General features: G+C 38.5%; 1 protein-coding gene across 2 annotated transcripts in view; it reads left to right on the plus strand.

Annotated features, from left to right (window-relative positions):
• Positions 1-11,035: 11,035 nt before the first annotated feature.
• NALCN (sodium leak channel, non-selective) overlaps positions 11,036-27,608 on the plus strand; it is a gene marked incomplete at both ends in the record, with an annotated part of 227,752 nt that continues 211,179 nt past the window's right edge. For both annotated transcript variants that reach the window (XM_080354287.1, XM_080354288.1), the window contains 2 exons: positions 11,036-11,143; positions 13,800-13,982. In XM_080354287.1, coding sequence (XP_080210413.1) covers positions 11,036-11,143; positions 13,800-13,982 — 291 coding nt within the window. The remainder of the gene's footprint in view (positions 11,144-13,799; positions 13,983-27,608) is intronic.

Below are 27,608 nucleotides of genomic sequence, written 5' to 3' on the forward strand. Positions count from 1 at the left end.
TCTTCACTGCGTGCAGGTATATCAGGGCATCAAGGACTAAAGTCTTCTTCCAGTATTAGCATCATCTGACGCAAGTGGTGCTCCTGGACAGGCTGTCCAAGAGAATCCAACCTTCTGCTAAAAGTGTGGGTTCCCCCTGAGTAGCCTGCAGTTCACAGAGGCTCAGTACGGGCAGCTAGGGCAAAACTTAACAATGTGTTACCAAATATGATAGCAGGTAAAAGTAGGAGCTTGAAACACATATGAAAATATGAATTCTGTAATACAAACCACATGTAAGGAAATTAAGCCCCTTTTATTTGACACTCATTAAATGGTATTTAAAACACTGCATTGAATTTTGAGCCCCTCTCCAGAACAGAAAAGACATTAATATGTGAGTTCAGTGGCAGGCCAATGTGGTGGCTGAGGCTGAAGGATGTGCTCCATCAGGAGAGGCTGCAGGAGCTGGGCTTGCTGAGCCTGGAGAAGGGATGGCTTTGGGGGCACCTAAGAGTGGACTGCCAGGGTCTGCGAGGAAGCTGTCAAGAGGACGGAGCTGGGCTCTTCCCAGCACAGCAGGAGAATGAGAGACAGTGGATGAGAGAGGGTCCAGCTGTGTGTCAGGAATAAATCCCTCACCATGAGGACAGTCAAGCACTTGCACAGGTTGCCCAGGAAGGCTCTGCAGTCTCTGTCTTGGAAGGTTTTCAAGACCCAACTGGATAAAGCTCTGAGTAAGCTGGTGTGATCCCGTAGCTGAGCCTGGTTTTGGCAGATCGGTCAGACCAGATGGCCACCCAAACTTCCTTCCAACCTGAACTGTTCTACCAAGAATTATTTTTCCTAGGCCAGTATATCCATAGAAAAACTGTTGCACAAAGTCACGTCTGATGACAAATGCTGATTTCTTTAGCTTCGATATAACTGCAACGTTTCACTGTTTGCAACTGGTAGTTTTCATTTCAGAGATGCTATCACCAACAGCATAATACCAATACCACCAAGTAATAAATTGTAACTGGGGAGGAAAAAGACAAAATGTGAAGAGTATTATTTGTAAGCATATTTATTCTGAAATTGATTTGTTTTCCCATTTGTTTGTTTGTTTGTCTGTTTTTCATGAGATATCAGCTGACTGTTTGCTATCAAAGATGCTAGTCCTGCAAACACTGAAATTAGGTGCTTAGATTTACTGGAATTGCTAATGCTGGTAATGCTCATACATAAGTGCTGGCAGGACCACATCCATAATCCTGAGGCCAGCTCCCTAACTGGCTTATTATTTTTTGTCGTAAGCATCAAATAGATATAATCTCAAGGAACCTAATGCAATTTATGCCATACACTTTCCTTCTGCTTTCTGGGGTATTTTGCCGAGGGTTTTGTTTTTTTAAATCCTATTCCATGTCTTTAATGCCATCCTAGCACCAACTGCTCTTGCGGGATTACATATTTTAATTTTGCTAATTTTACAAGCTCCAGAAGGCTATGGGCTCACACTACTTCACATCAAACAGTTTCATTTAAATACAAATTATGATTTACAGAAATGTACCCTTTTGCCCAAGAAGATAAGTATACTGATTGCCACATGGCAACTTCATTTATAGAAACAGTTTTCCATCTATTTATTTATCTATCCATATATTTATCTTATCTCTTTGCAACAGGTGATGCTATTTGATGGGTTTATTTCACCGTGGAGCTCAACGCTGAGCCTTTATGTGGCTCTTCAGGAATGTGAAAATAAACTGGACTGACCAGCGGGTGCTACCAGTGAAGTAAATGCTCTACAGCAGCAAAGAAGAACACGAGTGCTGGAAAAGCTTTGAGATGCACAAATGCGATTTCTTACCAAAATAAGGTAACTACGGTAGTATTTGAAGACCATCATAAAAAAATACCCCCAAAAAAAACAAAAAAAACCCAAAAAACCCCAAACCACAAAACAAACAAACAAAACCAAACAACAACCAACCAAACAAAAAAAACCCCATCACCAAAAAAGAAAAAAAAAAACCAAAAACCACAAAAAAATAACAACCAAAAAACTAAACTCCACCCAAAGCAAAAACGTCCCAAATTACTGCAAAAAGACCGTTTTAAACGACACGGCTGTTCCAAGCAGCACTTTCTTCACGGCCAGTGCCCGCTCGGCCTCAGAAGGAGTAACACTTGTATTCTCTTGCCCATTTTGCTCACAATTTGCGTGTTTTGGGGCCCAGCGAAAACATTTCCATGTCGCTGTGGGAGTGTTTGGCGTGACGGGACCGCCACCCCCGTGGGCTCACCCCCTGCCTCCCGAGCCGCTAAACCGTATTTCTTCTTAACCGGGAGGCTTTATCAACCCGAGGGTGGTGGTTATTTCAATTTTTGTTTAAGCTGCGTGGAGCGGCCGGTGCCGTTTCCCCCTCACCTGCTCCCCCCTGGCCCGCAGCCGCCCCGCCCGGTGTCCCCCCCCCCGCGGCCGCCGTTGCCGAGAGACCGAGGGCGGCCGCCGCTGCCGGGCGGGCCCCGCCGCCCCGATCCGCCGCGGGGAGGACGGCGACCGAGGCGAGCACACAACCCTAACACCTCACACAGCCGCGGGGGGCCGCGACCGGCCCCTCCCGACCGCGCCATGAAGGGAGATGCTGGCGGTAGGTCGGAAGCGGCGGGCGCGCCTCGCTGCGCGGCGCTCGGCTCGGTAACAGCGCGGGCCCCGGCTCCTCCCCGGCCCCTCGATGGCCGGCGGGGCTCTCTCCCCGGGGTGACGGGCGCGGCGAGAGACCTGGCCGCCTCCGGGGGCGGGAAGCAGGGGCTGTAGCGGCCTCCTCATGGCGCACCGCAGCCTTCCCTCCCCGGCGGTGAAGGGGGTGCTGCTGCCGGGCCCAGCGGGGGCAGGCGGGCGGCGAGGGGCGAGCTTCCCGCTCCCTGCGGTACCGGCCTGCCTCGGCCTTCCCCTCCGCCACATCCCTCACCGGGGGATGCGTGTACCGGGGCAGGGCAGGGCCGTGGGGTGAACAGGCCTCTTCATTTATCATAGGCCGGGGATGCAGTAATGTAACGGGGTGGTTGTGGATGGGGTGAGCTGTGTGGAGCTGCTGCCCTGAGCGGGGGTTTGCCTGGTTGGTGGCCACGGGGTTTGGGGCGGTTGAAGGAAGAAATGTACCAAGGCCTGAGGTCAGTCTCTAACAAGCAGCATCAGTGGTCTCAACATCGTTCGCTGAGTGGAGGGAGAGGTGCTTAACAATTTGTTGTTGTTGACATCTTAACACTCCTGGTAATGTCAGAGACAAGTTTCTAGGAAGGATGGATGTTTCTGGTGGCCTTTGCATGCAGATGCGGCTTTTAATTAACCTGTGATGTGATGTCAGTTACCTGTTGTTGCATTCTGAGTCACTCATAAGGGAAATATTCGCAGTGAGAAAATACTAAATAAATACTATTTGGGTCTTTTGTTTTTGTCTTAAGCACTTTCAATTTCCTGTTCCATTTAATTGTCCCTCTCTTCATTTCCTTGCACAGCAGCCATCCTTTCCTTGCATCCCACCTGCCCTCTAAGTGACCAACAGAGAAATAATACTTATTAACAATGAACTAAGTTTAGCTGCATAAATCGCAAAATACGTCAGTGGAGGGAGAAAAAAATTATTTGATTTGATCCCTCTGGCTGCCAGAAGGTTCTAGTTCTCTGCAAGTTCATGCATATATACCTTTGGGGACTTTTAGGAACAGTTGGGGGGAAATTTTGTTTAACCATTTGGGCTTGGTACTGTGTTTTAAAATGAAATTTTAACAATCAGCATGTCATTTATGTTTCAGAAATGTTGAGCCGTAGCCTTTTTGTTTGGCACATCTGTTTTATTTTAATCTGAAGTTTGGTCCATCACAGTTCATTCCCATTTAAGCTATACTTCCTGGAAAGACAAGTTATTCAGTTTTTACTTACTTCCAGCTTCTGGACGTGGCTGGCACCATGAATACTATGTAGACCTGTGTGTCACTGATCAAAACCCAGGTCTTGAGTCACAGCAGTTTCAGGTCTGAAACCTTCTCCACAGGAGATGAGTAGTATCAAGTTGTGTTGTAGGGAGTAATGGGCTACTGGACCAAGCTCTAGAAGAGATAGGGAGTTTTGGATTTTTGATAAGAATGTCTTCTTAAGGTATGAATATCTCACGATGAGATAGAACTGTTAATGGCTTGTGGGAATTTGAGTTCCCCCCTGAGGGATTTAGGAGTTCAGGCAGTTGAAAACAATATTTTTTATGTGTTTATGAGTAAAACAGAGGTGTTGGACTCACAAATTATTTTTACTGTGTTATTAACAGAATACTTCCATGGTTGGAAAAGGACTTGGATGTCCCGTAGATTTTGAACATGAAATCTTTCTGGAGGTAAAGAGCAAAGTCAGCCTGATATAGGCATTATGAGTAGAATCATGTTTTATTTGTCTTTCAGCCTCTTCCTCTTCTCTCTTCTTTACCTCCATAGCCTCTTTTATTTCATTTGAAGTTTCGTCCTACTAAATGTCTTGCTGTGGGAGATACCACTCCTAGACTGAGGTTGCAAACTTAGTTCTACTAGGTAATTTCTTTTTCCTTTATTTTATGTGATATTTTATTTTTGTCTCATCTCTTTGTTATTCCCCCTGCCCACCACCTCCCGCCCCGCATCATGAGGGTGCAAGTGGAACAAGATACACAAAGAAATTGTACAGTCTCCATCACTGGAGGTTTTCAAGACCAGACTGGAGTAACTGGAGTAAACCACAGTAGCCAGGTCTGACACCAGAGTTGACCCTGCTTAAGAGGACATTGGACCAGAGACCTCCTGAGGTCCTTCCAACCTGAGTTAACTTACAATTCTATGATCTCAGTTTTGCATTTATTTTTTCTGCCAAAGTAGAGCCTTTGAGCCTGGTCTTCTCTTCCTGAACTGTTACAATCGTTGTATTTATGAAGATGGTAGTATAGTAGCAAAGGTTGTGACTGCAACTTCTAGGAACTGCCCTGCAGCAAAGAGAATGTGTATCACATGTCAATGTGTTTGTTTTCAAGGAAAGATAAAAAGATAAGAAGGAAGAGTCCTAATTTTGTTTTCAGGATTTCAAGTTTAAAATATGAAGGTGTTAACTGTTTCATTGGTGATTCCTTAAATGATGGAAAGTGAAGAATTTGGAAAGGGAAGATGATCTAGAATGTTCAAATTTCTTAAATAATTATTTTAGCCAAAATTGTAGCAATGCTAAGATAATATAACCACTGTTTGTTTTAATTTTTAATGTATTTCCATTTAAATTATGAAAGGATGTGTATACAAGGATCTAGACACACCAACATGTAATTAGTGGTACAACAAAATCCCAGCAACATTAAAATAATCACTTAAGCAGGCACACTGCCAACCATCTGCTTACAGAGAAGCTCCTTTCCACCCCTGCATCATTCTGGGAAGGGTGCCCCCAACCATTTCTTTAAAACCTTGAAGAATAGATCTGCAGGATTCATAGCAGGTTACTGAATGTGTGGCATTTTAGAGAGAGGACAGGTTGCTCCATGAATCCTCTCAAAGAATAACCTGCTGCTGCCTGCCCCCTCGCTTTCACAAAGGGCTACAACACAATTTCCACCTGGAGATGAGTAGAATGCAAAAGCAAACCCCACAACACTGCTCTCATATTTTTTCCAGCATGATTCTTACGAAGCACATTGCTGCCTATCTTTGGCAGCTATGGGCTCTTAAGGAATTTCATACAGACTACATTATGGTAGACTCATCTTAGGGCAGCAAGTGCTGGGTAGGTGGCCCGCAGTAGAAGTGAACTTTTGAAGTAATCTAACTGTTAAACCATTCTGGGTATCCATAAAGGGAATATATTACTAGCAGTATATTCTCTACATATAATCATCATGCATTCAGGGGCCATCATTAAAATTTGGCATTGTATCACCCATTCTGACAACAGTAATGTCTAAGGGTACATTTAAATTGTAGGGCTTGGAAAGCTGCCCTGCTCCCCAGTCACGCTAACAGCCAACGCATTGGAGGGAGACTGAAGGTGCTCACCACTCTGGGGCTTTGGTTTCCACTGAAACAAAAAGCTCATTACTTGTGCAAGAAAGTAGCTATTTCATGCTCAGATGTGTCCCTCCTTTCAGGATACTTGTGAAGCTGGAACTGTGAAATGTGAGACTGTACCTGCTTTTTACTGGAGAAGTAGCTTTTGAGTACCCTGATCTCTATTTCATATGAAAAAAAAGGGGATACGGTAGAATGTGCCATGGTGTGGTCTAACCACCATTTGAAAAATCATCTTAAGTTGTTTTTTTTCTTTTACTCAACGCAATTTCTTAATTCAAAAATGTCGAAAAGCAAACCAATTTTGTTTCAAATTGTGAAGTTAATTCTCTGGCTGTATCACAGAACCATGTGTATGCGTAGGTTCTTCAAAACTGTGTCTTCCACGTGTTGGAAGGCTAGTAGTAAAAAGGACTCATGATATGACCTTGTGTGGTAATAGCAGTGGGCTGTTTATCTGGCTTACATGAGATCTGCTTTTGTATGCAATGTTATGTTTGATTCTGTCTGCTGAGTAGGTCTGAATTATTTTGGCTCTGGTAGGTCTGGGAGGAAGAACTTCTGTTTAAGAAACAAATATTGGGTGAGCATTGTCCTTACCAGATGATAAGACATCGGAGACATGTTGGGAACAAAGAGCCAAAGTCTGGACACATCTGTCTGTTCTCAGAATAGATGTTCTTACATTGGTAGCCTTAAGCAATTGTTAAACCTTCATCAGTTCGTGAACCCTAGTCTGGTAGTTTTGGTCTGGCGTCCTGTTAGTAAGTACAAGATGTCACAAGCTGTTTTTTCCTACTTGTATCCAAATTATTTGAAAATGTGAATGTGATTTTTAGGATATTTCCTTCAGTATACCTTCTTTGTGAGGAATCCTGCTTGATCATAACAATACCGAAGTTTGGTCCGCCTTTAGCAGCATGCTGTGTTCAAACTAATGATGAGATCTTTAAGAACATTTTATCAGATGCAGTAAGAATAACACACATACAGAAAAAGTATTGAAACAAATTTTTCCTTGAGACCAGTTATGAGTTAATAACATCCACAGTGGCATGTGCCATGTGATTGTATCCATTGGAGTTCTGTCTTTATGAGTATTTGCCACTTGGTGTGTCCCAGCTCTGGAAATAGTTGGAAGGCACGGTGGTGTTTTCAGAGAAGAGAGAATTGGTGTTAAAGAGAGTGCTTATAGGTGGCCAGTCCTGGGAGGACCTTCGGGCAGTGCTCACATGATCTCAGGTGGCAAAGTCAATAGACAGTGAGGAAGAAATATGTTGGAAGCCAGACATTGCTGATTCCAAGGATTTGTATGACTTTTAAACTCTCTCCGTAAGTCATATGTAGGAAAATCTGCTTTATTTTCCCTTCTTTTTTTTTCTGTGAAGTCATTTTTCAACTGTCTTATTTGTCTACCAGAGCATTTATAAGCACGTTTTCCTGACTTTTGACAGAGATTTCTTGAGCAGATTATGCTGTATACAGTGAGCCAGCTTTGTAAACGAGACACAGATTTCTCAGCTTTTGATGTTGTGTAGGATCAGCTACTTTTTAAAATTTGTCGTTTGATTTTTGTAGGAAGTGCAAACTTCCATCAGCAGAAGTGTCTTGTCGTTAGTGTGGATATCACAAACTGGGATTAGACCTTCTTCAGACTGTTTCCCAAGTGCATAGTGGGTCTTAAGTTCACCACTATTGTAAAAGTATACTTTCATTTCAGCAGAACCTGCAAATTTAGTGATTGGTAGTGGTTTAGACAGTGTAGTGGTTGCTTAACATACCTGCAAATTCAGGGAGAGAAAGGGGGAGGGAAAAGTGAATTTGAAGGAGCTCTGTGTGTGGGTAATCTATTTTGTTTTCTTCCTTTCAATTGTCTTTGCTTCTAAAAACAGAGGAAAGATTTAGATGCAAATACACTACATTCTTCCCTGAGAAGGCTGACACATGCACTGTGGATTTCCATTTCTACTGTAAAGAAAATACTCCAAAGAAATATGAAGTGGATGTAGCCCCAAAACTCTGTGCTATTTTCCTGTCTCAAAACTTACCTTTGCCCTGCACACAATATTTCTTAAAAGCTCTGGAACTACAAATATATCCTAGAGAATGTATTAAGCCTTTCATGTAAATAACAGGTTTTGATCAAAGAAAGACTTAATGATGTGTGTTGGAATCAATGTGGGAACTACAGGGGTGCGTTTGTGGTGGGGCGTAGGGAGGGCTCCAGCCTCCCCATTAGCACAGCTTGGTGTCACATGCTGGAAGGAGTTGGTGCACAGCTCCCTCCCTGTTCTTCATCTTTCAGCTGATTCGCCGTTGTAGAAATGGGTGCAAAAGGGATTGCAGTGCGAGAGTTAAAATTCTTTACACATGCAACAGAGTCCTGAGGCTGCACCGGGCTTTGTGTTGCTGTACAGTGACAGACACGTGTAAGAGCCTGTGTGGTCCCTGGAAGTAGTGAGTGCAACAGGAAAAATTGCATTAAAGCTTGAGAGCAACTGTGCTATACTTGGAATAATCTTGCTAAAAACCATTAATAATCTTGCTAAAAACCATTTCCAGAAGATTCCTGGCTTGTGGACTTTATTCTGCATTTTTTGTGGGCATTTCTGCTCATTTCAAGTAGAGAAGTAAGCAAGCTGGTTCTTATAATCCATAAATGTTTCCTCCCTCCCATTTGATTTATCTACATGGTGATTTGTTTATTCAAGGCCACCTCTTAAAAATAAGAATTCTAATATCTTTAGTCATAACATTTAAGCATGTGAACTGAATCCATTATGGAGATCAATGTTCATTGTATTTTCTGTGAGCAGATCAATTTAAAAAACAAACAAATGAAACACTGGGTAAAAGTGTAAATGGGAATTTCATTAGAAGGATATGGCTGATCTTCCTACACATCAGATCTATAAATAAGCAATACTGATAAAAGCATAAAAAACAACAGATCCTCTCTAACAACCAGTTCATAATTATTTACTTTCTTTCTCAAATTGATATAACTTGTTATTTAGTGTGTCATTTATTAAAAAAAAAATCAGTAGTGGCTTGTCAGTGTTTCATATCATGAGCCTTTTCTCAGTTATTGATTGTACTTATTGATCCTTTATTTATTGGTATATATTTTCTTAAGAGTTTACTAGAAGTGCTATCATACCCATTACCAGAAATGGTAAACATAAAATTATTTTGTTAATTCACTGATTAGCTTTTGAGTAAGATTTTCCAAAGGAACATATTTGCAGGAAACATATTAGAAAGTGTGTTTATTTTTTTCCTAAGGTCTTGAGAAGTGCAACTCCCAAGACATTGCAGAAAACTTCTTATCACTGTGCTAAATGTAGCCATTTTAAGGCTTCATGACCTGAAAAAGTACACCAACATCTCTGAGGCTTCAAGCATTTCTAGTTATGCTTTGGTCCAAGTAGAGAAAATAGGTCAGTACATTAGGCTTAGAAATACATAGGAGAAAGCAGGAAAAATTGCTAAAGAAGAGAAAGTATTGAATTCAGTTATGAGAAAGAAGTCAGAGCATGAAGCTTGAGCATGAGGATTAAGAGAACATACAACTTGTATGGATATTATTTCAGTCTCAATTTGTTAGAAAATGGCAATTTATAATGTTCATTTTACAATATTTGCATATTTTTAGTGACCGTTTGCCAGTTTCACTTCTACTAAGGTTGCTGTGACTGACTGTACAACACAAATAAAAATATCAAAAGTTTTGCCCTATTTTGTGTCCTTATATAATTTCTGTTTATTTTTTTTTTAAAAAGTTATTGTGTAATGTTTGCTTCTGCAGCTGGGAGCATCAGTCCAGTACCTCAAACCTATTGCTTTTGGTCTATACAGACTAATGGTTTAGACTTGGTTTTAAATATTAGGCAGGAGATATGAGATAGGTGCATATAGGCAGGAAAACACCAGGCCATACTGATGACACTGTTGTCATGATCAAGAGTTTTAGTTTACTGACAGGTACGAAAGAAGGTATTGAAAAAACTTTGTGGAGACTTGCAAGGAGCTTGGATATAATGCATGGCATTTATGGAGTGACACCACAGGAGAAACCGCAGAAGTCCTCTTCTGAAAATGTATTGAGGGAATTAGAGACAGGAGCCGACCTTTTGAATCTGAAAGAGTGAAAATAGAGTAGGAGAAAGACTCTGGGGGACTTGGAAGAAGATTAATACTTTATGTTTGCCACAGTAGCTAAAAGAAGACAGTCAAGGATGTAGAGGTGCGTAGAGTGTGGACGTGGAGCAACTTCCTATGTGGTTAAGCGGCCAGTAGAGACCAAGCATATGGTCCCAAGCCCGCTGTTCTCCCAGTCCATCAAGACCTGTCTTCCCATGTGCCAGCACAAGCCACAGAGACAGCCAGCTGTCTGGCTGTTGGATAGATAATTGCTAATATATATTTAAAAAAAAAAAAAAGTATTAGAAGTATTAGAAAAATACATGTTAATAGTGTATGGCAAAAAGGCTTGTCCGATTTCAGTAAAGAACATTAACATCTGTTGGCTATTTAACATTGCCTGTTTGCCTTTGGCTTGTTGGGCTTTATCTCAGCCTAGTGTAATAAATGGAAATGTCACCATTAAATTAAGCGGCTCCAGGTCAAATCCATCCAATTATTACTCTGGGTTTAAGTTCACCGTGTTAGCATTCTTTTCGCATTGGTACTAATTTTCTGCTAGTGTTGCTAAGTTTCTGGTAATTGTTTGCATTGCATACCTTTATGTAAATTTTTGTAAACTAACAAGAGTCATGTCAGTGATTTATATAGGGAAAGCTTTTTAATAAAATGAAGATCCTGTTAATCAGTAAGTACAAAAGCAGTTTGCATGAAAACAAAATGCTCTAGGTTATCTATAAAACTGTTCAAAATGCATTGTAAAATGGTTTTAGTGAATTAATGTCCTCTTTTTTTTTTTCTTGCCAAGGAGGTTTCATGATTGTAAATAACAAAAGTTAACTTCAGGATGCTAAAAAGGAAACAAAGTTCACGGGTGGAAGCCCAGCCAGTTACAGATTTCGGTCCTGATGAATCCTTGTCAGACAATGCGGATATTCTGTGGATTAACAAGCCAGTAGGTATCTCTTTCCATAGTTACTAATGTTAAATGTAACTTTGATTGTTGAAATATGACTTCTATAAGTGATTCTGAAATGGGTATTTGTCAGGAACAAATATTGAGCTACAGTTGCTAATGTACCAGTTCATTTTTTTTTGCAAAAAGTCCAATCTAAATAAAAAGGTTTAGTTTGTTTGTTGCAGACTGATGGGGATGTTCAAGCAGTGTTTGGCAACAAGTTAATCTACTGATTGTTTTTTTAAACAGCCATCCTTTCAATGTCTCTGTTTCCTAGCATGTTTACTGAAATTAGAAGTTAAGTTCATCAAATGAACTTTTGAAAACGATATCAAAGGAGCATTTCATTGCTAAAGTGGTACCCAGCAGTTGGCACTTTCGACTTTCAAATCTCTTACATCACTTATTAATATGAACATGTATTTTGGCTGGTTATTTCAAAGTACAGCTCACATTTTTCTAGTATCATTTAACATATAACCTGCTCTAAGCAACAGATAGATGTAAAAGTGTCTGGCAACTTGAAACTAGGGAAAACTTCTTTGCGAGTGGAGCTATTAATAGAATGAGCAGTATTAAGAAAATGCCTTTACCATGTAAATATGCTTATTATGACTAAATTATTTATTCAGCACTCAGTGTGCATCCGGGATTCCTATATTTTGAATGATTCATACTTTTGCAGAGAAGGCATCTTCTCATTTCTCTTAAAGTAGTGCATGAATTTGTTCTTTTTAAAAGCAGAAAATCAAATATTCTGAAATAATATACGTTGCTAGCATTACATTAATTTATAATAGAACTATAATCTCATTGCAGTATGGATGCTAGATGCTCTCAGCATTGCTGCTGTGTTTTAACGCCAGAATCATGTACAAGGCAACACACATATATTAATTCATGCTAAATCACAGAATCACAGAATGTTAGGGATTGGAAGGGACCTCAAAAGATCATCTAGTCCAATCCCCCTGCCGGAGCAGGAACACCTAGATGAAGTTACACAGGAAGGCGTCCAGGCAGATCTTGAATGCCTCCGGAGTAGGAGACTCCACAGCCTCCCTGGGCAGCCTGTTCCAGTGCTCTGGCATCCTCACTGAGAAGAAGTTTCTTTTCAAATTTAAGTGGAACCTTTTGTGTTCCAGTTTGTACCCATTACCCCTTGTCCTATCATTGGTTGTCACCGTGAAGAGCCTGGCTCCATCCTTGTGACACTCACCCTTTATATATCTGTTAATCTTAAATAGTATGTTTGTATTAACTGCTGTAATAAGCTCAAAATGTCATTACAGAAGTATATGCTGGGTAATTTACCTGTGTTTCTCAGCACACAGTACACGGCTTTTTGATGGAATAATTTTTTCTTCTCATGCTGATGGACTAGTTTTATATTGCTTAGCATGCACCATATTAACATTTTACTGTGACAGACAACATTTTTTATATCAGCACCACTTTAACGTTATTTTTTTCAGTTGAAACAAGGTTCAAAACAAAGTGGGTATTAACAGGACATAAGAGATTGTTCATCAGGTACCTTCCACTTCCAAATTATTAATTTTGGCTCAGAGTATGCAGGTGATAGACCAGTTTCATTCATGTCAAATATCTACACTTAGGTGAGCGTACAGTAAGTATTAATTAAATTAGATGAATGTTCTTAAATCTTCTTGATATTGAAAGGCCTGAGGTGCTGTAAATGAGTGTAGAATTTTGCCTCAGAAGAAAAATTGCTATAAATACACTTCAGTGGTTTTTGTTTGGAAATATATTTTCTTGCTGAAGTGTCTTTTTGTTCTTCTTCTTGTTTTGACAGATATGACCTTACAAACTCTGATTCATTACACTTGTCTGGCTTCAAGATGTTTCACTGGTGGTTTGATTACAAGAAAAAAAAATCCAACCTTAAACCCTTGTATTGATACATTCTGCTTTTTTTGTTAGATCTCCCACTGTGACTGTCACTGGATATCAGTCTTATTAATAATGATTGTAGTGAGACTGAGACCTAAGTAGTCATAGACATGAACTGTTCTCTTATAGCAACAAAACTTGTGGAACAAAAATGAATCCTGATTTTAAAAAGTAGCTTTCTGGGACATGGTCTCTTTTATATTTATTCTTTTCATAAATGGAAGGATGCTTTTAATCCCTGTACCTCTAACTTAATTTTTGGAAATGTAAAGTGATCTAAAAAGCAGTTCATCAAAATGTGGGACTAAAATTTTCGACAGGTATTTTCATTTAATATATTCACCTGCTTTATAACATCAACTAACATAACATATTGTCTGCACATAAATGTGACGAGTTGTCATTTGAAAAGAAACTGGATTACAAATGCTGCAAAGTAAAAATGATAGAATCTTAATTCTCAATTTTCTGGCTCTTAATTCTTGGTTTCTGAATTATACAACCTCCCAAATTAACTAATAAAATAATACATGTGTATATATAAACATATAAATAAGATAAAGCCAGGAGTGGTTATTTTTGGATGAAGACCTTTAACACCTGGATCATGATATAAAAGAAAAACGCAAATATGTGTTTACAAAAAGTGCCAGTATAAGTTATATAAGCTAAATATTTGAGCTGTGTTTTTGAACATCAAAGCAATCTTGCGTTGATTGTGGTTTGTTTTTTTTTCCAGTGGGTACATTCTTTACTACGAATCTGTGCCATCATCAGTGTTATTTCTGTTTGTATGAACACTCCAAAGACCTTCGAGCATTATCCTCCTCTCCAATATGTGACATTTGCTCTTGATACTCTGTTGATGTTTCTTTACACTGCAGAGATGATCGCAAAAATGCATATCCGTGGGATTGTTAAGGTAAGCATTTAAACAGTATTCTACATGTGCTTAAGAAAATGATCTGAATATATGCTGGTGACATTTGATCTTTGTTTTTTAACTTCTCAGCTCTTTTTGCTATGGCTGTTTTTAACTGCAGGCAACACCATGGCATATAAACTGAAAAGACAGTTTGACAAAGATGCAGCTTTACTGAATATTTAATCCCCCCAAAATATAATACCAACACCCATAGTAATGATTTCCTGCTAAGAAATAGATAATTTAATTCTATTAATATAAAGAATGAAAGGAAAAATAAGCTACATATGCATTAGCAAGAATATTTTGTGAATGTCTAGAGTTCCATATATGGACTTAGAACTTTCATTTCAGAAGGCTGGATGTGTTGTTGTGTGGTTACTTCATTTAAATAAGAACATATGTCTTACTGTGAGCTAAATGAGAAATTTATCTTCCTTTACTGAATTTTTTTCTTGGTATAATTCATGTTGGTAAATAAATACTTCCGTTATCATATGTTTACTGCTGTTGCTGGACTAGTTTGTATAAGTAGATATGATATTGGAGAATGAAAAACTTCAGTAATCATTATTTTGTAGCATTATTTTACTGACTGATTCCAGTCTTGCACAAAAAGATACAAATTCAGCTTACATATAGAAAATCCGTCTGCAGACCTTATTGACAATACAACTATGTCCCTGTTGTACAGAACAGATAATCAGTGTGTTCTCCTTCCCTTTTACTCCTGAAAGGTCTGGTGACACCAAAGACATCTGAGGTTGTACTTAGCTCTTTAGTTTGTTCTGAGTTTGCAGATAGCATTTGTTGTTTGCTGCTAAACTAAGGTATTATGTCATCACACTTAATGAATATTAAAAGAATCATTAATATTCATATTTAGAAAATTATTGAAATAAGATGATTCTGACAATCTTCATGTGTTGCATAAGGCCAAAGTCATCCCTTGTGAAGCGCTATTGCTGGCCGCTACTTTTACTCTCTTATTCAGAGATGTCCATTAAGCACATTTGAACAGTGTGGGAGTAAAAAGTTACTATTACAACCAGTACAAACTTTGCAAATGAATGGACACATAGTTATTAATGTAGAGAGAGAGAGGGGTGGCCAAGAGTGTGACTTTGTACAAAGCTTGATTTCTCATCCTTTGTGTATGGAAATACCAACTTCACTCACAGTCGGTACCTAAGGGCTATGGATAATACTTTCCTGCATGTACTAGGTGTTTTTCACCACGTTGTTTATATTCGTGGGTTTGGGGATATAAACTGGACTAGACTAGAGTAGACTAGAGTAGGACTATTTCAGTTGAAAGGGATGTACATTGTAGTCCAACTGCCTGACCACTTCAGGGCTGACCAGAAGTTAAAGCATGTTGTTAAGGCCATTGTCCAAATGCCTTCTGAACACCGACAGTCTTGGGACATTGAGTGCCTCTCTAACAACCTTGTTCCAGTGTCTGACCACCCTCGTGGTAGAGAAATGCTTCTTGATGTCCAGTTTAAGCTTCCCCTGGTGCAGCTTTGAACCATTCACTGGATACCTGGGAGCAGAGCTCAGCTCCTCACTCGCCATGTCCCCTCCTCAGGAAGCTGTAGAGAGCCATGAGGTCGCCCCTCAGCCTCTTCCTCTCCAAAACAGACAAACCAGAAGTCCTCAGCCACTCCTCATAGGATGTCTTTATCTTTGATCATCATATGATGAACTTGTCTTTGAAACATGTCTGATGAGTCTGTCTACGCAGAATGAATTGTTGTCTGGAATTGGTTCCCTTGCCTTAATTACACATGTATGGATGACAACACAGATTACTTCGTTTGCACGCTGATATTTCACTCTTCATTTGTTAGATAAAACTACAGTCAAATAGATTACACATAAGCACTGTTACGCAAAGATAGATTATTTAAGTAGAAAATGACTGCATTTATTATTTTAACAACTGAGGATTTCTGTACAGCTTAATGTCTTGTAGCATTCATCAGTGAATACAGTTACACTGAAATGAAGTGCCTTCATTGGTACTATTAATGGAGCCATAGAATAACTTAGATTGAAAGGGACCTCCAGCAGTCATCTAGTCTGACCTGCTGCCCAGAAGAGGTCGAGTTAAGTGAAGTTGACCATGGCTTGGGTTGTCCAGGTGAGTCTCAGCATCTCCAAGGATGAAGATTCCACAAGCTCTCTGGACAAACCTTGTGCAAAAAATTTTTTTCCTAATACTTAATCAGAATTTTCCACATTCCAGCTTGTGTCCCTTGCATCTTGTCTTACCACTGTGCGCTTCCAAGAAGAGTTTGACTCCATCTCCTCTGGATCCTGTGGTTAAGTAGTTGTAGACAGCAACAAGGTCTCCCGTTTATCTTCTCTGCTGAAGGCTGAACAGACCCTTGTCTCTCACCCTTTCCTCCATCCTCATGTGCTCCAGCTCTCTGACCTTTTTGGTGACCCTCACTTCACTTTGGTTATGTCCATGTCCTTCTTGTACTGGGCAGCCCAGAATGTTACTGAGCTCCAAATTAGGTTTGTGGATGTGGTTTCCCAGTTGCTGAATAAAGCGGAAGGATGGCTTCACTGGACTTGGTGGCTACACACTATTCATGTGAATAAGAGAGAACTTTTGGAAAAGGAGATGGTTTTGTGTCATGGATAGCAGCTTTCATAAAACAATGTTAGAATTGGATTAGCCTTTTTTTCAGCTGTTAAAGCAGAGCATTTTGAGTATGTTATCAAATTGTTTATTTGAATGCTAGTGAATGAATGATCCTCTTTCAGTGAACTATTTTACTTACCCTATGGATTATTGATTCTGGGGAAAATATTGGTTAAATATGGTAACTCTGCCAAGAACGTAATGATCCATGGACTTCTGAAGACAGTGGCAATCAAAGTAAAATAAGACAGTGTTTATAAACCTATTAGCATTTATTAAATATGTTAGCATATGAAACATTTATATAAGGAAATTTGTTTATGAACTGTAGTCCTAATTTAAGTGTATCCAAGACTTTTAGTGAACGTAGGATCACTGAATATATTGCCGTATGTTTCTACTGAACTTTACCATAAATCAGTATTTCTTTAAAGACCTTAGGAATTGAAATGCTAATAAACTTTGAACCATGATTAATGCAAAACTTTAGTCCAGAGAGAAATCTAATTTATGGAGAAGTTAGGCACCATCCACTTAAGTCCCAATTAATAACAATGAAAGTATAGCTGAGCTAAGAAGATTTTGAAAATGTTAAGTCATGTCTAATTAGCACCTCCTGAGGACAAATGAGAAATTTACTTCCTTTGGTTCCCAGGGGTTTTTAGAAAAGGAAAGTAGTTTCTGAAAAAACTAGCTTTTTGTCTATAAAAAGTTTCCTTTTTCCCTGTTTAAACTAAATGACAAAATAAAATTATAAATCCATCCAAGTTTTTTATTACCCCAGAAGGAAAATTAAACTGAAATGTTGCTGTATCATTGGGCCTTGTATTAGTTGTGTTTTCATCTGAATAACTGTTGCCATGCTAGTAAAATCTACTCAAATATTGAGCTGCCTATGCCTTGTGAGTGTTAGTTGTTGCTTATTCCATTTGCAAAGACAATCAATACAGAGGACTCTTTGAATTACAAGGGCACTACTCATATTGATATCCACCACCAAAAAAGAAAATAGACATTGATATGTGTTTAGACAAGGAGCACCAAATACAGATATTAAAAAACAAAAAAGAAGTTGACACTATAGGATATACCTGCTACAAATCCTGAGGCCCTTCTATTTTCAAAACAGTATGCTGATATTTCTTATTATTGCTATCATACATTGTTTGCTTCTAATAGGTGTTATGGTAGACTGACTCCTCTGAAAAAATTGAAATGGGTATAAATGTGCAGTCTAATGGATTATATTCAGTATATAGGCACTACCTGGGAAGAAAATACTGAAAGGCTTGTGATATGGTAATCGTATTAGAGTTTTGGGTATTGCAGGCTATTGTTACTTGTCATGATTTTGAATTAATCCTAGTAATGTGTCTGTCTTTACCTTGAATCTCATATCTGAAAAATTAAATACAGGCTATAATTTCTTGCTTATTGAGGTCTTCTTAAACACCGAATTCTAGGACAAGTCTGCCTAATGTTGGCTGGCAACGTTATATAAAATGTATGTACAAACAGTAAGACAACTTGTAATAGTCTGTGAAGTTTTACATGAGACAGAGAATTAGACCAAGTAATTTTGTTTCTTACAACATATTTTTATGCTTGTGTTCTAAATTATGTTCTAAATTGAAGAATGATGGCCTGTGCTAGAGCTCACTGTGAAATGATAGAGTGTCTCAGGAAAATACTGTGTGTACACAGTATTAAATCTACTTCAAATAGACAAAAATAGTGAATATATAATATCATTGAGTAGAGAATAATTTTCATGACTACTACCTGGCTTCCATCTGAATAGTGTGATGGCAATAAAAGTTACATATTAATTACTTCATCAAGCAAGTTGTTCAGGTAGTTATGAGAGAAACTGTCTGAGTATTTTGATTTATGTTTAACCTATTAGGTTTTTATGAGCAAATAATCTTAAAATGAATTCCAGTCATGAAAATACGCTCTAATAACTACAGCACTATTTTAGTAATATTTTAAGAAGTATTGCATCCCTAGATATACAAGTTTTCTTAGTTATATATTTTTCTGCAACATTTCTATGTATATCACACATTTTAATGATTTCAAAGCATTGCAGATTCTGTTCTGAGTAGCACATGAGTTAATGGATGATGTGACTTAGCCACATCAATATTTTCATAGGACTAACTTACGAAGCATGTTTGCACGTCTACTAAACTGTGTTACAGATACATATTAAAAATATGTAATACTTTAGAAATTAAAAATTCTGATCGTAAGAGTCATTGAAGAAAAATGTTATTGATAAATACCACAGACTTTCTACACACTAAAAGTGCTGTGGATTGTGTAAAATAAAAAAGGCCATTTTAATAAAATGGTGAATGAGGTTCGAATTATTTCTTTGTCTCAGTCTCAGACGTAGAAACATTAAATATAAAGTACAGCCCTACTTCAGGAGTGATTGAAGGTAAGAATAAAGACCAGGAGACTTCTTGACTTAGAGATGTTTGAACATCAAAATGTGGTATGTTTAGAAAGACTGTGTGTTGACACAGATTATACATGAGATTTAATGACATCAGAGTAGTGTGGATTTTATGAATACGAATGTTTTAATTAAATGAAATAAAATTTGTAGTTTTAATTATTGTTGATAGTAGAGCACAAGCAATACCTATCACTGTCCTGGGCTTGAAAGTCTCCCCGTCCTAACGTAATGTCCAATCTTATCATTAATTCAGTTCAGCGAAGAATTCAAGGGTGTTTCAAGAGATCACTTAATTTTATTTTTGATTCTCTCACATAAGATGGAAACACATTAACTTAGATCATCTTCATGGTGCAGTGTTTTCCCCAGCTGTACTTAGGTGTGTCTGCTCAGCAGGTAGAGGCTGAATCCTGTTGTCCTGAAACACAAAGCTCCCCTGGCACCAGGGTGATTGAATAACACAAAATAGAATCAGTGATTTGGCAGAAGTCAGGTATATCTTTGGTGTCAGTACAGTGAACAGTGATGACTTGTTATTAAGTAGCCTCTCGCAGAATGCATTTACTTCTTTGGCAACCGCTTTTTTATGCTCTAAGTAGCATTTTGTTAGGTCAGAAATACTCTGTGTTACTTGATGGTTATTGGGAAACATAATACGGTGATGCCAGAATACCTGGAGTGTGCAGATTTGCAGACATAGGCAACGTCTGGGTAAAGGACTAACCTCTGCTTCATTGGGATCATAAAACTGGAACTTCCTAATTTAGCTGGAAATTATTTTTATTTTACTGCCTGCAGCTGGGGATTTATATTTGTATGAAGAATCTGAAAGTGTGCAACCATAATATACTTTGGTTTTGTGAGTGAAGTTGCAGCCTTCTAAGAAATTAATGTGGTTTTGGCCACCACAGTACCACACCATGTACCGACATATAAAACATAATAAATTTAGTGCCATCATAAAAGTTACTGAATTCAATTAGACATTGGTATTTTTGTAATCTTTTCGGTTCACAATTCCACTTTCTTCAATTGATCCTAGATTTGTTTGTATGAATGTAAATAGAGTTCAGTGACTCTTTGGTTCTGCTTTCTTTCATGTCCCAGGCTCCTTGGTCAGAAGGAGCTCTTCTATAATCAGCTGCATCAAGGAAGTATTAAGTCTGTTCAAATGAAGGCAGATCAGTCTCCTTCACTCTATCCTGAGTAAGATTTAAATTATTCTCCCAATTACAGGACATTTATGTCTGCTGCATAGCGTACTGATTGATGGGCAGGTTTCTGAGAGTGCCATGAATTAACTAATGTTTTTGTCTGTCAAAATAGTTCAGGAGTCAACTTGTAACTTCACTGACAAGACTCATATTGTCTCAGAATCAAAGCTCACGTTTACGTGCCCACGAATGGGTCACTTATGAACATGACTGTATGTGCTTGACATCGGCCTGTTCATTGATTCAAAGAAGGTTTCTGAAATGATCTCCTCTTTTAAAAAAAGGAGGTGGGGTGGCATTAGAGAAATGAAAGATAACTCTCAAGCCTAAAACAGATGTGGTATTAGATGAGCATCAGACTTGCGAAAGAAAGCAGGGAGCATAACCTGTGGTGGAAGGACTTCAGTGTGATGCAAAAATTACTTTATACTTTCTAATCAGATGTTTTCTGAAGGTCATCTCACATGGGTATGAGCAAGGTAAGGATACCTTGCTTTAAAAGTATCTTTACTAGAAGTTTTTATTTTCAGCCTTTGTATTAGGAGATGGAATAAGCACAAAGAGAAATATTCCAGGTAAACTGCTTGTATTAGGCACAATTGCACTGAAAGCATTAAATAAAAAAATAACCAAAGAGGAAAATGTGCTAAAGTCCAAGAAACTTTCAGGAAACTGTGTCCATTATTAGAAAGAATTCATGTTCACTACAAAAAAGGAACCAAGTAAAAGCTGTCTCAGGTGAAAATTCAGCCTTTAGGGAATGAGTGATGAATGGATATTGTTTAACTTGATGGAAAATGGGAGGGTGTGTGAAATTGTCTTCATTATACCACATCCCCTTTGCAGCTTCTAATTACAGTCATGTTGGTATTAGAACACCTGCACTGAAATAATGTTGTGAAAAGGAGACATGGTTTATCCTGTTCATCTGTTAAAAGAACTCTCTTAAATAAAAAGAACTCTCTTAAAAGAACTCTCTTAAATAAATAAGAGAGTTGTCTCTCCTGCCTGTTAAAAAGCCTGGTTGACACTTATTTTAGTATCATCATGCTGCAAATTACAGATTTTTTTTATAGCACAAGTAGTGCACTGAATTTAATAGAAATATCTTTCTTTTCACTGTGCAGTTGTGGCATATATCAGCTAACAAAAGAGATTATAGAACGTCAGAAGTAACGGTCCTTGACATTTCCCCATTGTTAAATCAATTACATTCACAGCAAAACTTTTGTGCTAACTGAAGTAGTTGTGAGTGGATTTGTTAGATTTTATTTCAGGAGCGATGAGCACTATTCACTGACTTCAGCGCTCCTGCGAGGGGGTGAAGTAAATGGCAGCACCGTTCGCTTTCAGCACTCTTGCCGTGAGTTTGTGCAGGAACTGAAACAAAGATGGATATTCTACCAGTGCAGTCACAGGTATAAAGGAAACGTTTCCTTTGCTTATGTCTAGTACAAAAGGCCAGTTGAGGTAGTTAGCTGAAATTGGTGGCTTTTCAGCATGTCAGGTCTTCCCAGGCAGTGTTACCTCTGTGCAGAGAGTGCTTTTTCTGCATCATTTTTCTGATAGATGCTTTGGTTGCTGTAGTTGCTGTCTGTCTACTTGAGAGGAGATAAACCAGGAAGGAGCAGGTTGGATCCTTCCCTGAGCCATGTGGGCATAATTCTGCACATTCAGTTCTCTGCCAGTATAAGGAACTTTCCACCTGTAGTGCAGGCGGTGTGAGGTACACACAGGCTTTTTATGCTGTAATGAAATATTCTAGTTGTAGTCATCTAAACTGGGATCCACAACTGCTTCCAGTGGTAGACGATGTTCATTTGCATATTCTGACAGTTTCTTGTCTCTGCTTGCGTGAAGTAGAGTTTTGGGCTTAAAAGAGAAACACTTAGCAGGATCCATCAGCGCTAATTTGAGGGCCTGTGATTGTCTGGAATTAGTTGTCTGTGTCTAAAGTAGGCTCTTCCAAAAGGTAATTTATCTGGCCTCTTTCTCTCCATTGACTAAAAGGGAAGCTCAAAGTACCTCGACTGGGAGGTGACGTCTCGCCTTGAGGTATCTCACAGTGAACGATTACTCTAACTCGTTACTTATAGATTTGTTGTCAATAGACAGTGGGCACTACAGAAACAACTGTATGCCAACTTCTTTAGCGCTTATGGCATTAACTTATTTATGCTTATATGAGATTCTTCCATATTCATCCTAATTCTGTAGTTATGGATTACAGAACTGTTGTTTACTGTACCTTATTGCAAGTATCTGTTTTGTCTTCTTTTCAATACTTCGAATACTAAGCATTCCACCTTCAGCTAAGAGGAATGGAGAAATTACAAAATTAGTTTAATCCTTCTGATAAATGATGGAAATATTAATTGAATTGTGATGAAACACTGTCAGCTGGCTCACCAGCTTTTAGTAACTTTGTCAAGGGAGTTTCTGCTGCATGACAGGCTGAAAACAGAAGATGAGAATTCTGAAATGACTCTGCTCTGTGACTTTAGATATGCTGTATACTGCCTGGCGTATAAATGAGTTAAGGATCAGGGAATTGTGTTGTTTTCAAAGGTCATGTAGTAAAACAGAATATGTGGCTTCTGTCATCCCGTGTCAGCGTTCTCTGATGTGCTCAGTGAAACTCAGTCTTGGGATGTGCGCGTCATCAATAGGAGTGAGAACCTCAGCATGGAGGGAAGGGGCATAACCAACAGAATCAGTGGCAATGATAAGAAAATGCTGAGATGCTTTGTAATTATGTAGAAAGAAAAAGCTACTCACCTGTGGAAGGAAAAAGCTCACAGAGCAAACATGAAAAGAGACCCAGCTGGCTTAAGATTTGAGTTTCATCTTTGACTCTGCTTCTTGAGATTGTAGGGTGTAAATTATTTGCCCGTATGACAAATTATTTCACAGATCTGTATTTAAAAAATGGAATTCTGTACCATGTATAATGCCATTGAAAACCTAGATGCGTAGTGCAGATCCTATGCTATTCTATATTGGGAAAATATATTGATATTTTATATACAAATATTTAAATAGAAAATGTATTTTTTCAAATTGTCTTAAAATGTAACTTAAAAAATACTGGACTATTTTGCTCTTGGCAGCTGTGATTGGTATTTTTAAATATGACTTCATAGCAAACAGTATTGATATCCATTATTTGAATAAGACGTTCAGTCTAGAGAAGTTGATTGTTCTGCCTCACCGTTTTGCTGTGTTTGTCTGTTGCTGTTTTGCTAAGCGCATGTGTCCATCTCAAGGACATCTGTTCCAGCCTACTGGGATCATGTTGTTAGTGAAATGCTCCTATGCTGTTTCCAGTCACAGGAAATTTAAAAAATTACAGCTGATTATCATGAGGAAAACAAAGACGAAGTTGCCTGCAGCATGCTGCTGGTTGGGTGTTGCTGCCTGTGGGCCAGGGAAGGTTAGAGACCGTGGCACTGGAATATACGCACCTGTTTCTATGGTTACTGGTGCCTGGTTTTGGTGGAGTGTTTATTATAGGAAAGTAATGACTCATATTACACAGTGGGGCTTTTTGCACCATTTTTACATTAGAGTATTAGAAAATCAAAGGCATGTAAATTACTTAGTGAACTCACATAGGCAGTATTTCTAAAATAAAAATGATAATTTTCCTGACCAGTCGATGGGTCATAGAAATTTTTAGTGAGAAGTTATTTTTGAGCATGGATTGAAGTATGTGTCCATCTAACACTTGGTGACTTACCGTGGTGATCAGAATTTAACCTCAAAGTTGCTAAGAAAAAATGTAAAACATGCTGACTTTTGTAATGTGTTTAGAAATTGTTCTTTCAATATACAATATATAGAGATGAATGAAACTTTACTTTTCAGTGATGTTAATTTTTTTCCCTTTCTAATAGCACTTTCAGGGCTTCCTGTTTTTCTTCATGAAAACAGCTATTATTGAGGGATATGTTTGATATGTCGCTTCATGTTGGGATAAATGGGGTAGCAGTGAAATTAACATCTTGGATAACATGTTAGGTCTTCAAACAGGAAAAGAGGGAACTTCATCCCTGATCTACATTTCTATGTTGAAACTTGCATTTTCAGGCAAGTCTGCTATAGTTAAACGATGTCCTTTTATTTTATTTCATGCCCGTGTTCTCTTCTTTCTGAATTTGAGAGAATAAAATCCCTGTGGAAGATAAAAAGAACATTTCTGTGCAGCTGTATTTTCATTAAAATGATTAAATTTGTGTGGGATTTTTAAGGCAGTAAGCTGAATATAAAACTTAATTTCAGAGTATTGTGTTCTCTACCACTAATATAAATATTGCTTTCTTACAACTATACTAAGATTGTTGTTTCAATGAGCTTTGGTTGGTCTCTGTAGTGTAAAATAGATTCTCTGGCTTTTAATAATGCTAATTACCAAATAATAATAGCAATATTATTGCTAGAAGTGCCTCCTGCTTATCTTTTGCAACTTTCATCATGGGGGCTTTTTTCTGTTGAAGGAGAACAGTGAATGATGACCATAAATCTGAGTTTTGTCATGTTAGATGACACTTGTTGCCTGTCAGATCTGTCTATTCAATCTCCAGGCAATATTTGATGCTTCGGAGTGAAAACTTTCGCCGTGAAATATTTTGATCCAAATTCACCCATTGCATCCACCATAAATGTTGGAGCTGGGGGACAGCAGGATACTGCTGGCTGAAGCACAACAGCGTTTAACACACATTGCCTTCTCAAGGCTGCAGAGTACTTCCAAGCACGAACAGGTAGATGTCCATGCATGTGGAACCAGATGCAGAACTGGAGTCTGCCCCAAGGAACCAGTATCTTGAGGAGATTGTCTTAGATGCACACAACCAGAGAAAAATCTGGGTTGGAAGGGACCTATGGAGATGGTCTAGACCAATCTCATACTCAAGTCAGGGCCTTAGTTTTGTTATCCAGGGTCCAGTCAAGCTGAGTCTTGAATATTTCCAGCAAGGGAGATGCTGGCACATCTCTGGGCAACATCTTCTAATGTTTGATTGTTCTCACAGTGAAGATTTTATTCCTGTGAACTTTCTGACGTCAATGAGTGTTGTTCCACGTGGGGGGATCCTATTAATATTAATTGTCTTCCTGATCAGCCATTTTTAGATTTGCTGAACATTTAAGACATCCAAAGGAGCCAAGCCCATGAGTAAGGCAACACTAATGGCACTGAATGCAGTTGGCTGAGCAGATGGAGAGGGAAATGAAATTCATGCTTTCAGTGCAGTGACCCATACAATCTCTCCGAGGCGCAGGTTGGCACCCAACTGTAGCAGTAGGGTGGTGCATCAAGAAGGCAGCAATGTGATACATGGGTGAAACTCCTTTCCCCCTGCATGTTCTGTAGCCATAGCTACCATTGGGTACTGAAAGAAGCTATTAGCATCTGTCCTCTATTGCCTGTATATGAAGACTGCGCCTGGCACCTCTGAATAGTGGACAATCTGAATTACTTGCCACTCAGCTGAACTGAGATGCTCTGCAGTGATTTTGTGGATATGGGAGGTGTGTTGAGGCATTTTTTTCCATTCTTTCGTGGAATGGCTATTCCCCTCAATGCTTTTTGTGTTTAAGGAAGAGAGTGCAGTGTCATGTTTGCATGTTTGTTTCTGTCTTGGCTTTGAACTTACTTTTGTTTAAAACATTTTTCTTTTGTTAACTCCTCCCAGTCCCTTTTTCCCTCTTATTATACAGCAGACACTGTTACAGGGTTTTTAGTAAGTAAAATGGTCCTTGTTTGTCTGTTCTATTTGTCTCGATTCTTACTTCACAGCCAGGATTGTTTCTTCTGCTCATAACTTCTCTAAAACTGTTGCTATTTGCTTGTGACATAAGTCACTGAATTAAATGACAGGCGATTGTGGTTTTTTTCTTTTTGTTAGAAACAGCAAATGAGACAGTGAATACTACAGTTAATCACCTCACATGACAATATAAAAAACCAAATACTAGATTTGGTGAAGTTAATCACATAAATTAACAAAAATCTAGTATGCCTTAAAAATATATGTGAGACTGTTCCTTAATGAATCAAATAGCCTTACATCTTCATTAGTAATTCCTAAAATTACCTGAAAATCTCAACAAATTATTTTTTTTTAATTATTGCAAATGATGAAGTAGTGGTTCTGTAGTGATTATAGGTTTTCTTGTAATGATAGATATGAACTGTGTGTGTTCTGTGTGTATGATATGATATGGAATCACTTCTAATCCAAAGGACCAGCAAGAGCTGAGTTTCATTTTTTTAAATTATAAATAGGGTAACTTTGTTTTGTGTGCTGTAACATCAAGTGATTTTTCCAAGGTTTTTCTGGCATAGAATAAAAGATTACTATAAATATTACATTACATGTTATGACAAAGATAAATTATGCGCTATGTCATGTGGTACTTGGAAGCATCTGACGGTGGAGCAGTTTAGTACAGTACATAAGTATTAACAAATGGAACTGGTTTAACTCAGTGGTGATAAAGTAATACTACACCCACTATAACTGTTTAGAGTTAAGCTTCACACCACAATTCTAATTCCATTGGCTGTTACAAATCAATTGCTGTTATGTGAATATATTTTAAATAAGTTCCTTCACTGTAAATGAAGACGTTCTTATGAGAAAAATAAGACATACAGAAATGAGAAGCTGTACCCTCCCTTATTGCTCCTTTTTTTCCAAATACAGACTTTTTTTTTTTTTTTTTAAAAAAAGGTGGTTCATTTTGGAATGATGCTGTCACTCTTCCAGAGGGGTAACTTGAAGGTGACCCCTCATTTTAAAATATGCCAGTTTTTCTTTGGTTATTGACGTGAGCTTACCTAAGCAATCATTCACAATTTCGTTTCCTGCATGGATCATCATTTTACAGTTATAGAAGTAGTTTGCACTAAAGGATGGCTTGTATTGGTTTTATTGGCTGTTGCATAATAAAATGCTTCAGGTTGAATTTTTTTTATGTCATGTAGAGTAGAAGATGGACTTTAAGTGGGTAGCACATCTGAGAGTCATCTGTCTGTCTGAGGTCGTGTGCCAGTCCTAAAGGCAGCTGAGGAGTCGTAAAGTTCTGAAGAAGGAAGAAGGGGGATAATGTTTGACACATGAGCACATTTGAGAAACAGTTTTATTTTTGGGGGGCAGAAGAGGAGATTTGAGAACAGAAGTTAGAGACAGCTTTTCTTCTTGATTAGTCTGTATCCTTTCACAGTCTTTTCTGTGTGAGGAAAATGTTGAAAGTATTTGACAGGTTGAGGGCTGGGCTGG

The sequence above is a fragment of the Nesoenas mayeri genome, assembly GCF_963082525.1.
Source record: "Nesoenas mayeri genome assembly, chromosome: 1".
Taxonomy (NCBI): Eukaryota; Metazoa; Chordata; class Aves; order Columbiformes; family Columbidae; genus Nesoenas; species Nesoenas mayeri.